This window comes from Budorcas taxicolor, chromosome 4 (assembly GCF_023091745.1).
Source record: "Budorcas taxicolor isolate Tak-1 chromosome 4, Takin1.1, whole genome shotgun sequence".
Taxonomy (NCBI): domain Eukaryota; kingdom Metazoa; phylum Chordata; class Mammalia; order Artiodactyla; family Bovidae; genus Budorcas; species Budorcas taxicolor.
The window spans coordinates 91857103-91871540 of NC_068913.1; the positions used below are offsets into that span (position 1 = coordinate 91857103).

General features: G+C 37.9%; 1 protein-coding gene across 1 annotated transcript; it reads left to right on the forward strand.

The window, feature by feature from the left end:
* The first annotated feature begins 12278 nt into the window (after positions 1-12278).
* On the forward strand, positions 12279-13073 carry LOC128046651 (40S ribosomal protein S3a-like). The gene has a single exon (XM_052638812.1). The coding sequence runs from the start codon at positions 12279-12281 to the stop codon at positions 13071-13073; it is 795 nt and encodes a 264-aa protein (XP_052494772.1).
* Positions 13074-14438: the final 1365 nt, after the last annotated feature.

Here is a 14438-nt window from a genome sequence, read left to right on the forward strand (position 1 = left end):
ATCAAGGTGTGTATTCTGTTCAGTTCAGTTCAGCTTAGTCGTGTCTGACTCTTTGCAACCCCATGGATGGCAGCACGCCAGGCCTCCCTGTCCATCACCAACTCCCGGAGTTTACTCAAACTCATGTCCATTGAGTCAGTGATGCCATCCAACCATTTAATCTTCTGTCATCCCCTTCTCCTCCTGCCTTCAATCTTTCCTAGCATCAGGATCTTTTCAAATGAGTTAGCTCTTCACATCAGGTGGCCAAAGTATTGGAGTTTCAGCTTCAACATCAGTCCTTCCGATGAATATTCAGAACTGATTTCCTTTAGGATGGACTGGTTGGATCTCCTTGCAGTCCAAGGGACTCTCAAGAGTCTTCTCCAACACCACAGTTCAAAAGCATCAACTCTTTCGTGCTTAGCTTTCTTTATAGTCCAACTCTCACATCCATACATGACCACTGGAAAAACCATAGCCTTAAATAGATGGACCTTTGTTGACAAAGTAATGTCTCTGCTTTTTAATATGTTGTCTAGGTTGGTCATAACTTTTCTCCCAAGGAGTGTCTTTTCATTTCATGGCTGCAGTCACCATCTGCAGTGATTTTGGAGCCCCCCGAAATAAAGTCAGCCACTGTTTCCACTGTTTCTCCATCTATTTGCCATGAAGTCATGGACCGGATGCCATGATCTTTGTTTTCTGAATGTTGTATATTCAGTGTACAGTGTATTCTGTACTTTGTCATAAATTTACTCTTCCAGACTCTGAGTCTAATGGCAGTTATTGTAGAATACTGATGATTTGGTAGTTCTGCATTTCCAAAATAAAGGAATTACCTTTACATTTGGAATATCCAATGTTTATGCAGTTACTTCCTGACCACTAACACACATACGACATAAAATGCAAACACTTCTAGGTGACTAAAAGGAAATTTATTGAACTAAAGACAAATATCAAATTTGAAGGAGTTATGTAAAATGATGAAGAGTTAATACCTTTAATTTGTAAAAAGCTGTTTACAAATCAGTAGAAAAAAAACCAAAATCTCCAAAATGTTATAGAAAAGCCAACTTATGATGTAAATTCACAAAGAACATATAAAAGAAATAGGTGCCCACATGATCTGGAAAGTGTACAAACTTCTGTGAGTAATCTTTTATCCCTGTGAGTAAAAGAAATGGGAAGAAAAGCAATAATCTGATGTATTTTTTCCTAATCTTTCTGAAGTAGCACATGTTTTTGTGGCTGTGTATAGCATTCTGCAAACTTTTGTCACTAGGTATCGAAAAGTTAAAAATCGTAACTGCTTGATCCTGAATTCTGTATTTGAAACTTGTTCAAAGGGAAAAGTTACATAAGTTCACAAAAATACACGAACAATATGTGTTACAACATTTTTATTATATTAGTGGTTATAATACAGATTTAGTTAAATTATGCTGTACTGCCAAACAGTGGCAGCCAGCCACTAAGTAGATGGCTGGGTAGATAAGTAAAGAGAGAGGAGTAGAACATTCATCCTAAACTATGTCATACAGTCACACGTGCACATAGACCCACATAAGCACACAGATACTAATTTGTCTGTTAAAAAATATATGCATATAGACTTCATGTTATGAAAGAAAAAGACAAATCAAAAAATGAATTTAAGTAAAATTAATATCATGAACAATACAAAGTATAAGTCAGTGGTTATGATTTTAAAAGTTGGAAGAAAATTTGTCTCCTTTTTATCCTTCCTTGAATCAAAGCTGTCATCAAATTATATAACCTATAAAATGAAAAAAAAAAAACTGTGAGAGGGTGTCTTATAATATGATGAAGAGCTAATCTTTCCCATTCAGTGAGGGAAGATACTGATGAATATTCACTACACATATTTTTAAATGTGAGGGAAGTACTGACCTGTGCCACATTGCACTAGTTATCCCCGGCTTTCCACTTATAAACCTATATTCTCATTTCAGTTATATTTTGTAACTGAAAAACTGCTCTCAAGAAAAGCTCTAAAATCCATTAGTAGGAAAATATAAACTGTAACCTGACCCAAGAATCTTTGTGCATCACCTTTAGAATTATCTACAGCCACATTTTCAGATTTGGGGAACCTAGGGAGAGGTATTAGGAATTTCTCTGCCTGCTCAAAACACACTGGCTTAGTGGTATCCTGCTCTATCTCTGTTCCCTGCAGGTGCCCTGGCATGAGGAGATATCTAGGAAAGTGGCCAGACTGTTTACAGGCCTTGAGCAAAGGATCACTTTCAAATTATCCTCTCTGTCTGGGGGACCATGAAGAGCATGCAGCTTACCTTCCAAGTCTAGACTGATTGAGGAAACTTGTGAGTGAGGGTTATTATGTGAAACAGACTTCACCTATATTTCTGACTTTCAGATTTGCTAAGGTCTATTTTCGATGTGGGCAAAATGCCCAGCAGTCTGCCCAAAATTTTGGGCAGGGTAGTAATGCCAACTAAAATCTCTAATCTTATAATCTTCCCTCTCATCTTATAAATTCTTTGCATTTGTTAATTCATAAATACTTTCAACCACTTTGCAAGAGATTGGAGTCATTACCAGAGAGGAAATTGTTCCTGCAGTTTCCGTGACTTCTTGGAAAAACAGGATTTCAGTCCAAGCAGCTTAACCCTAGTGTTTGCACTCAAACAAATTTTATGCTGTCACATATGATAAAAATACTGACCATGGAATTCTCCAGGCAGGTATACTGGAGTGGGTAGCCATTTCCTTCTCCATGGTATCTTCCTAACCCAGTTATTGAACCAGGGTCTCCTGCATTGCAGGCAGATTCTTTACCATCTGAGCCACCAGGGAAGCCCTATAGTAATACTAATCAAATATACTTCCTTTTAGACTCATAGCTGCTAACATTATCATCTCAGATTCGCTAGCTTTATTTTCTTTTTATGTGTAATGTGTATTCCATTTGGATTTATCTTTATTAAAAAGTTAAACAATGAATAAAATATTCAGAATGCATAAAGATGAATAGAAACTGACCCCATCACCTCCCCATTCCACTCCTCTGATGTAAACATGAATAAATACCTGCTGTTATGCTTATGTCATTCTTTAAGTTCATACACATGTTGAGTCATTGATTTGATAATATTTGAATTATTTAAATATACATAATTGCATTTTTGTTTTTAAAAAATGAAATCACAGTAAACATATTGCTCTATCACTTGTATTTTTCACTAGGATGCACACTATATATATGTATATGTGTATGTATATGCATATTTATATGTATGTGTATATTGTGCATATCTCCACTGCCAATCTATCCTAGCATTTTTGTGTTTATTATATTGTAAACTGATGATTTTCTCCTTCTAGACCTCCTGTTTTCATGTGTACAGTTTAAACTTTTTAAGTATGTTTTCTCTTTCATTCTCAATCTCTTAACTCATTTTGTATTGGTATGTCTTCATTAATAAGCCTTTCCATAGGCACTGTTTTAGGTGCTTAAACTATAGAAAGGTACCTACATTATGTACCTGCTTTTTTGGAACTATATTCATGTTGTCAGATATTTCCATATGATCGTTCAGAACACTGATTCAGATTTTAGTGATGTCATTCTATTTTTTAGTTTTGTTTATTCAGTCTATTCATGTAAAAGTCATGTTTTCATTGTCTTTTTTTTTTAAATTCTGAAAAGTTTTTTGCACTGTTAATTTTATGTCACTGGGAGTTTTTATTATAGTTTTCCTAAAACATGTTTTTGTTTTTTTCCGTTCATTATAGTTCCATAGGAGTCCATAATTTTGTTTTGTTTTGTTTTAATAGTTTTTTATTTTTTTTAATTTTAAAATCTTTAATTCTTACATGTGTTCCCAAACATGAACCCCCCTCCCACCTCCCTCCCCATAACATCTCTGTGGGTCATCCCCATGCAACAGCCCCAAGCATGCTGTATCCTGCGTCAGACATAGACTAGCGATTCAATTCTTACATGATAGTATACATGATAGAATGCCATTCTCCCATATCATCCCACCCTCTCCCTCTCCCTCTGAGTCCAAAAGTCCGTTATACACAGCTGCGTCTTTTTTCCTGTCTTGCATACAGGGTCGTCATTGCCATCTTTCTAAATTCCATATATATGTGTTAGTATACTGTATTGGTGTTTTTCTTTCTGGCTTACTTCACTCTGTATAATCGGCTCCAGTTTCATCCATCTCATCAGAACTGATTCAAATGAATTCTTTTTAACGGCTGAGTAATACTCCATTGTGTATATGTACCACAGCTTTCTTATCCATTCATCTGCTGATGGACATCTAGGTTGTTTCTATGTCCTGGCTATTATAAACAGTGCTGCGATGAACATTGGGGTACATGTGTCTCTTTCAATTCTGGTTTCCTCGGTGTGTATGCCCAGCAGTGGGATTGCTGGGTCATAAGGGTGGATCTTCCTCCCCCAGGTTACTGATCCTCCTTCAGTGAGATGAATATATTACTTTTCTTAAAGTTCAGTTCAGTTCAGTCGCTCAGTCATGTCCGACTTTTCTTTAATTAGAGTTTATTTTGTGTCCTTTCATTAGCTGTAAAGCTAGACTTATGGGATCACTTGAATAATGACAGACATGTAAAAATGGATGCTGTGACATTATCTGCTAGAGTTAAAACTAGCTGGTCAGGGATTACCTGATAGTTGAGATGCAGAGAGAAACTCACTAACTTTCTTCGATCTTCAGGGTAGAATATATGGCTTTCTTCTCTGATTTCATTTCCCTAACTCTCACCTAATGTCCAGAGGATGAATCTATTCACTTGCCCTTTCCACTGGAGATTTTGTTTAAATTAAGGTCATAGGGATACTCCAGGCTCTGTGAGTTATTTTAATACAGGGAGATGGGTACAAGGTTAGTATTGAAGACACATAATCTCACTACAAATTCCCAACATCTGCTGGATCATGGAAAAAGCAAGAGAGTTCCAGAAAAATATCTATTTCTGTTTGATTGACTATGCCAAAGCCTTTGACTGTGTGGATCACAATAAGCTGTGGAAAATTCTGAAAGAGATGGGAATACCAGACCTCTTGAGAAACCTGTATGAAGGTCAGGAAGCAACATTAGAACTGGACATGGAACAACAGACTGGTTCTAAATAGGAAAAGGAGTATGTCAAGGCTGTATATTGTCACCCTGCTTATTTAACTTATATGCAGAGTACATCATGAGAAACGCTGGGCTGGAAGAAGCCTAAGATGGAATGAAGATTGCTGGGAGAAATATCAATAACCTCAGATATGCAGATGACACCACCCTTATGGCAGAAAGTGAAGAGGAACTAAAGAGCCTCCTGATGAAAGTGAAAGAGGAGAGTGAAAAAGTTGGCTTAAAGCTCAACATTCAGAAAACAAAGATGATGGCATCTGGTCCCATCACTTCATGGGAAATAGATGGGGAAGCAGTGGAAACAGTGTCAGACTTTTGTTTTTCGGGGCTCCAAAATCACTGCAGATGGTGACTGCAGCCATGAAATTAAAAGACGCTTACTCCTTGGAAGGAAAGCTAAGACCAACCTAGATAGCATATTCAAAAGCAGAAATATTACTTTGCCAACAAAGGTCCGTCTAGTCAAGGCTATAGTTTCTCCAGTAGTCAAGTATGGATTGAGATTTGGACTGTGGAGAAAGTTGAGCACCAAAGAATTGATGCTTTTGAACTGTGGTGTTGGAGAAAACTCTTGAGAGTCCCTTGGACTGCACAGAGATCCAACCAGTCCATTCTGAAGGAGATCAGCCCTGGGATTTCTTTGGAAGGAATGATGCTAAAGCTGAAACTCCAGTACTTTGGCCATCTCATGCGAAGAGGTGACTCATTGGAAAAGACTCTGATGCTGGGAGAGATTGGGGGCAGGAGGAGAAGGGGACAACAGAGGATGAGATGGCTGGATGGCATCACCGACTCAATGGATGTAAGTCTGAGTGAACTCCAGGAGTTGGTGATGGACAGGGATGCCTGGCATGCTGCAATTCATGGGGTCACAAAGAGTCAGACACGACTGAGTGACTGAACTGAAGTGAACTGAAGCTCACTATCTTCCCATAATTATATCTTTTGCATCTTTCTTTACCCTGTCCTGCTCTCTCTTCTCTGTACAAAACAAGCATGATTTGAATTAGCAAAACAATCAGACATATTTTAACCACAGTGGTGAAAGAAATGTTTGATTGATATTAGTAATTTTCATCTAATAGATCTACTGAGTATGATTTAGTATTTTTTTCACTCTTGTACATATATTATACAATGCACATTGTACTTTTTGGCTTCCCTGGTGGCTCAGACAGTAAAGAATCTGCCCACAATGTGGGAGACCTGGGTTCTATCCTTGGGTTGGGGAGATCCCCTGGAGAATTGAATGGCTATCCACTCCAGTATTCTTGCCTGGAGATCCCATGGAGAGAAGAGCCTGGCAGGCCACAGTCCATGGGGTCACAAAGAGTTGGACATGACTGAGCGACTAACACTTTCACTTTCATAAGATTTTTATTTTAAAAATGTATATAAAAGCATCAGAGAACAAAGTCAGGCTTAGTAGCTAATGCCAGGAGCCACATCTTTAATAACATAATTTGTGAAAACGTATCTCTGCATATTTGTGAGAGCAGTGTTGCATGTGTACAGCTTAGGGGAAGATGCCAACTGATACTTCAATGTATTCTTTTCACATTAGCACAGATCATAGCTGGAAGAAATGTACTGGCTTTTTAGATTTCCTTTTTTTGAGGTTCTCACATTGGTTAGATAATAAAATGGGCAGATATTAAAGAACAAAGTTGGATTATAGAAAGTGAAAGCAAAATGTCATTTCATGATAAATGAGAAAATTTGGCTGAAACTTCCCTCCTTTAGGGGTTTGTTCTAGTAAGAATGGAGCACAACTAAATGGTATTTGTTGCTCAGAGGAATGGCTTCATATACAGTAGATGGCATCATTCTCCCTGCTTGTGTTTTCAAGAACTATTGTATTTTATGTTCCTAAATATTAGAACAAAATATGCTAAAATTTGCTCTAAGCTTCGTAGACCAAAATTCCCTGTGTTCTGCTTTGAGTTTCTTTTCCTTGTGTGTGAGATGCAACCTATATGCCCTTTACTCAAATAGGGAACTCCTTGTATACATGAAATAAAGAATTTTACAGTTTTATAGTTTGTCACATCAAGTTTGAATAAACTCAATAATCTTATATATAGGAAATATATTCTACATTCCAGTATGAGTTTGCTCTATTTCAAATACTAGTCTTTAAATTGGTATTTAGCTTTAAGGTTCAGAAAGAAATGATAGGGAAATTAAATAGCACAGGAACTCAGGTCAGTGCTCTCTGATAACCTAGGTGGGTGGAATGGGGGTGGGTGAGAGAGAGGTCCAAGAGGGAGAGAATATATGTACACATACAACTGATTCACTTTGTTGTATAGCAGAGACTAGCACAACACTGTAAAGCAAACATACTCCAATAAAAAAATAAATATGTGGACTAAGCAGGGTCTCCTGCCTGTCTATGCGACGTGGGTTTGATCCCTGGGTACAGCAGATAGGCTGTAGGAGGGCAAGGCAATCCACTCCGGTATTCTTGCTTGTAGAATCCCATGAACAGAGGAGCCTGGCTGGCGATAGTCCATAGGGTCACAAAGAGGCAGACACAACTCAAGCGATTTAGCAGCAGAGCAAGCACTATAAATAATCTAGTCATGAAATCTCATGCCACAGACAGCTGATATTTTGTTTCAAATCTGAGTGCCTATGCAAATCAAGGGAGGAAGTATGGAGAAATATACCAAATGTGTGGTTCATTCACTTTGTATGTACCTGGTGAAACTTGTTTTACATGTAAGATATTTATTTAATATTTGCAATCAGTGGTAATTAGGGCCTCCCAGGTGGTGCTAGTAGTAAAGAACCCTGCTATGATACTGGAGATGTAAAAGATGTGGGTTCGATTCCTGGGTTGGGAAGATACCCTGGAGGAAGGCATGGCAACCCACTCCAGTATTCTTGCCAGGCTGGCTATCTAGTTCTTTGCTATGTCCCTTCCCTGTAAGTTATATTGCAAACAATTAACAATAACTGCTGGGTTTAAAAATTTCCTATGAAGTTAAATTAATTTTATTACAAGTGGTTATTACTTAATTTATATTAATATTTATATAGTTTGTGTATATATATGTATCTTATATTTGTTTGAAGATCTGAAGCAAAATTCAGCCGCTTCACTCGCAGGCAGTCTAAACTACATGCTAGCACACACACGTCACAGGAAAATAAACTCAAAATATTAAAAATATTATGAAAATCAAATTGCACTCAGCTTCCTAAATTTATCTTCACACAATTTCGCCTGAGCTGTTTGGTTATCTACCAAACGGAAAAGTATTTACTTCCTATACACATGCTGTAAAAAATAGAAACTGTTTCACACACCATAAAATACATTTGCAACGAATGTTTTCCACACCCTTCTGAGAGGCTACTGGCTTTTAAACATAGTAATTGAATTACACTCAACTGAACTAATTTTATTCGGGCTGATGGGAGTGATCAGACTGGCCTAAAGCTACAAATGAACTGCAAATCTTCTCTAAGATTTTAACTTTTGATTTAAAAACTGTGCTCTATCAGTTCTATTAGTTTTCCTTCATTTTAGAAACCACATAATCATTTGAGTTTACGACTACAACTGTTCCCAGCTGTGTTGTAGGAATGCATTAAATGAGAATGTGAAATATAAAAACGAAACTCATCGCATTCAGTGCTATCAAATAAACCAATAACAGATGAAACCATAGCACTGTCAAAGGTATAGAAAACAAGGACTTTGAATCTGAATAGATTCGATCCAAATCTGGACTACCATAATTTCGATCATTTCACATTAAGTGTGATACTCTATAGTGCACAATACATTATCTGTTCTTGTCAAGGACTTCAAAACGTTACCTTCCTATTTAACAGATATACACAGTAAGAGATTCAATAGACATATATAGTGTAACATTGTATAACATAATATGATGTGATAAAATACTATATAAATAACTAAATCTATTCAGAAAAATGATAAAGTAAGATTTTTTTGAGATAATGTACAGAAAAGACTAATTGATCACCACTCAGCTATCTGTGACAAACAGTTCTCTATAGAAACCCAAGTACAAGATATATGTCTTAAGTGTCTTAATGCTTGAGGGATCAACTATAAATAGAACTTTCATGGTGATTGAAATGAATGTTAAGTACCATGTTGAGGCCTGGATAAATAGGTCAACATTGACTTGACATAAAGCTTTCCATGTAAAATTATATGCAGTAGAAAATCTATATTTACTGTAATATTTCTATGTTCAACTTAATTTGACATGCCTAGACTGCAAATCCCATATTTTCCTTTATCATATTACATGGTTAAGAAAAGATGTGATGTGCTTCTATTAGAAATCAGTTTGACAAAAGTAATAAGAAAGCGACGCTTGCTAGTAATCATTTTTCAGATACATAATGCAATTTTAATGTCTAGTTTTAAGTGTGATGACTGTATTTTTCTCATATGCCTAATTATGGCTATAAAAGTATTTATAAATTCAAAAAGGTAACTGAATGAGCTCTGGGTGGGTGTATGTGTGCATTCAGAAAACAGGGTGAAGAGAAAATTAGCACTTACTGATTTTCTACTATTGCCAGACAACGAAATTGCAAACTAAATGTGTTCTTTACAAATAGTACCTCAAATTCTTATAAGAAACATACAATAAATATTATTTTATTCCCTTGAATAAAACTTTTGAAGAAACTGAAGCTCCTTTATCCAGTAAGTCATTCAACATTCATTGAGCGTCTTACACACCAAGTACTGTTATTGGTACTGACAGTCCCTGTTTCGGCAGAGAAAGCATGCATGTGCAGTTTAGGTTTTTACAGCCTTACTGTCAGTTCCACACTGGTTTGCAAGCCAGATAAAGGGATTCATCCCCTTGGTTGTCAAACCCACAGGGCTAGGATGCACAGTATATGAATGAACAGTTAGTATATCCCCCTCCTCTTCTGTGTCCCTTTCTAGAGGCACAGGCCCCTATGTGATCACTTCCCTTCCTATGTGTAGCTCTTTCTTTACAGCCTTGGTCGTAGAAGAGTCTTTCTGCCAGTCTTCAGTTTGTTTTCAGTGAGAATTGCTTCACGTGTACATGTAATTTTGATGTGTTTCTTGTGGCTCAGCTGGTAAAGAATCTGCCTGCAGTGCGGGAGACTTGGGTTCGATCTCTGGGTTGGGAAGATCCCCTGGAGAAGGGATGGGCTAACCACTCTAGTATTCTATCCTGGAGAATTCCATGGACTGTATAGTCCACGGGGTTGCAAAGAGTCGGAAGCAACTGAGAGACTTTCACTTTGACTTTGGGGGAGGTGAGCTCTGCATCTCTGCTCCATCATCTTGATCTTCCCTCCCATACTGCTTCTCTGATTGAGGCTGAGTGTTGCATGCTGAATTTTCATCTTTATGTCACATTTCTTATAGGTTTTTAAAAATACACACCGCAATGAGCATTTGCCAATTTTTGGTTCCCCTGAATCTAGATACACTTCCTAGCTTGGAGTAGTTAGTTCTCCACTGTATGTGGGAAGTGAAATCCACACCGCATCCAGATCTCAGACTCACTAGTTTTCTCACCTAAATTCTACTAACGGCTCTGGGAATTAGGACAGAGATGGATTAGCTGAATTCCCAAAGACTTTGAAATGAGGGCTAATGATATAGACAGACTTTTACATCTAGCGTACAGTGGGTTAACTATCCTAACATACCCCCACCTGAATCTAGAAAAGGTACTTTTTTCCAGACTGCCTTGCTTCTCTGGAGTGATAGTTGAAAATTTTCAGCTCATCAACCCACAATACTTATGTTCAATCTTAAAACTAGCAGTTTGCATATAAAGTATCTGCCCAATGGTATACAGAGTGGAACAGTGGAAGTATAATAAACACAGATGAGATAAAAGCCAAACTCCTTATTGACAACTGTGCTAACAGAGCACTAATGTTGCTTAATGTTGATTGTAATATTTGATTCTGATCATGGCTTGCTGCTGCTGCTGCTAAGTCGCTTCAGTCATGTCTGACTCTGTGCGGCCCCATAGACGGCAGCCCACTAGGCTCCCCCATCCCTGGGATTCTCCAGGCAAGAACACTGGAGTGGATTGCCATTTCCTTCTCCAAAGAATGAAAAGTGAAAGTGAAGTCGCTCAGTTGTGTCTGACTCTTCGAGACCCCATGGACTGCAGCCTACCAGGCTCCTCCATCCATGGGATTTTCCAGGCAAGAGTACTGGAGTGGGGTGCCATTGCCTTCTCCAGATCATGGCTTAAAAAGCACTAAATATTCTAACTACTGGCCCTCAAATCCTCCTAGACATACTGAAGGATTTCTCTAAGCTCAGTCTAATTTACTGGCCCTCTCTGAGAGTAGCAGAAATATTTCACGTCACGCACATAGTGGACCCTTTTCAGCTGCATTCTTGAGTCACCAGCAGGCCAGGCCCCATCATACAGTGGTATAGGGAAGCTGCCCACCACTGTACTCTTAATTTGCTCCTCTCAAGAGGTCGGCTTACTTATGGTATCTCCTTGCATGCCCTTCCAATAGGGCCTTTAGTTAAACAACTGTCTGTGGAAGGAACTGGAGAAATGTGATAATCTGCAGTATGTCACTAAGTTTTCTTTTTTCCAAAAAGAAATACATGAAATATTTTACATAGCACAATTTGGTTCTCTGAACCAAGCCTCCCAGGAGCTGGTGTATTTTGCTCCTCTAAAAAATGGAAATAAACAATCCCTCTTTGCATTTCTATTACCTAGGCCTTATAAATCTAGAATTCTGGTCTTTCCAGCAATAATTACTATTTTTTGAAAGCGGTATAGGTGATTACTAATAGGTTTATGAGCCCCTAATGAAGGTTAACAACCCCATTTAATTTCCTGCTTGGTGGCTGGAATTTTTTTTCCTACCCAAAGCATTTCAAAGCTTTAGAGTCCAAAATTCTTCTTTCCTCCATCAATAATGATACCTTATATATCAACTGCAAAATTCATCTGATGTTTATGCTTAAAGTCTTAAGAAATATTAAAAAATAAAAACCCTCTCTGAAATATTCAGAATATCATTTGCACTGTTCCTGTATCAACTACAGGCAAATATAAGATCATGTTGAGTATGATATTAAAATAAATTGGACCTTTGGACTCTCTGAGCGGCACCATGGCGGTCAGCAAGAACAAGCGCCTTACAAAAGGAGGCAAAAAGGGAGCCAAGAAGAAAGTGGTTGACCCATTTTCTAAAAAAGATTGGTATGATATGAAAGCACCAGCTATGTCCTATATAAGGAATATTGGGAAAACATTGGTCACGAGAACTCAAGGAACCAAAATCGCATCTGATGGCCTCAAAGGTCGTGTTTTTGAAGTGAGTCTTGCTGATCTGCAGAACGATGAAGTAGCATTTAGAAAATTCAGGCTAATTACTGAGGATGTTCAGGGAAAAAACTGCCTGACTAACTTTCATGGTATGGATCTTACCCGTGACAAAATGTGCTCTATGGTCAAAAAATGGCAGATCATGATTGAAGCTCACGTTGATGTCAAGACTACCGATGGTTACTTGCTTCGTCTGTTCTGTGTGGGTTTTACTAAAAAGCACAACAATCAGATTCGGAAGACCTCTTACACCCAGCACCAGCAGGTGCGCCCGATCCACAAGAAGATGATGGAAATCATGACCCGAGAGGTGCAGACAGATGACTTGAAAGAGGTGGTCAATAAATTGATTCCAGATAGCATTGGAAAATACATAGAAAAGGCTTGCCAATCTATTTATCCGCTCCATGATGTCTTCGTTAGAAAAGTAAAAATGCTGAAGAAGCCCAAATTTGAATTGGGAAAACCCATGGAGCTACATGGTGAAGGTTGTAGTTCTGGAAAAGCTACTGGGGATGAGACAGGTGCTAAAGTTGAACGAGCTGATGGATACAAGCCACCAGTCCAAGAATTGGTTTAAAATGCAGACTCTTAATGGTGACAATAAAAGATCTTATTTGTGGTAAAATAAAAATAAAATAAAATAAAATAAATTGGAGCAGAAATGAAATTCAAGAAAATATATATGGACAAATTACATAGAAAGTAAATATAGATTGATAGAGATACATGGCTAGAGATATACAGAGAGAGATTCAGAATTAGAAAAGATTATTAGAATCACTAATGAAAAAGTTGGTTTCCAACAGAGAGTGAGAGAGATTGACTTAGAAGAGAATGTGTTAATTAAACTCAGTCGGATACACTGTCAAATTTTTAAATAGCCTGAAATTCATGAGATTAAAATAATTTTGAACAAGAGAGAGAAATTGTAATGATTTTTTTTTAATTTGCCAAATCGAAGAGTAGCTTAATAACAAATGAAAATCTTATAAATTTCTTAGTTTTTCCTCTTCAAAATGTAAAATAAAATTGTAAACCACTTTAAAACAGTATATCAGAAATGGAAAATCTGCAGTTAATACCATGTCCTCAAAATAGATGTACATTAAAGGAATATAGTCATATAAGTGCTATTCCCATTGTGTACGCCTTGGAAATAAATATCATCTGTATTTAGACAGATGATAACATCTTAAAAGGTTCAATTACAGTGGAAATAAAAAAAAATGTAGTTTTTATTTCAAGGCACTTTGGCAAATAAATAAGCATACATAAACCTTCTCAATGGGCTTCCAAGGTGGCGCTAGTGGTAAAGAACCTGCCTGCCAGTGCAGAAGAGGTAAGAGAGGCAGATTCAGCCCCTGGGTTGGGAAGATCCCCTGGAGGAGGGCGTGGCAACCCACTCCAGTATTCTTGCCTGGAGAATCCCACGGACAGAGGACCCTGGTCGGCTACACTCCATGGCGTCGCTGAGTTGGCCACGACTGAAGTGACTGAGCACAGGCGCACAAACTTTCTCAAAACAAAAACACCTGAGAATCTTGGAAACTGCGGAGCTGCCTTGTGTCTTAGCCAGTATTCTTCAGCTGTGTGCTTGAGACACCCTGGGAGGAAATAAACAGCACCTCGCTTCTCTGGAATTATTCCATATGTCTTTCTCTCTTGCCTGATCTGTGTCTCCTTGGCTCACATACTCCTGCTTTTCAGTTTAACTATTTGGCTCCTTTTCTCTTCCAAATCCACTGGATGTTTCCCCCGGATTTAGAGTTACTCATTTCAGCTCTCATCTCAGATACAACTACTAATTTTATTCAATTTAAATAAGATTGAGAGAAACCATGCACCATAAGTCCTGACCCTCATCCCAGTAGCCTAGAAAAGCAGCTAAAATGATCAGAATCTGGGTACTCTGGGCAGTCTAATCCACATGCAGTGTTGATAC

Coding starts and splice junctions, on each gene's coding strand:
- LOC128046651 (XM_052638812.1), top strand. CDS start 12,279: ATGGCGGTCAGCAAGAACAAGCGCCTTACAAAAGGAGGCAAAAAGGGA.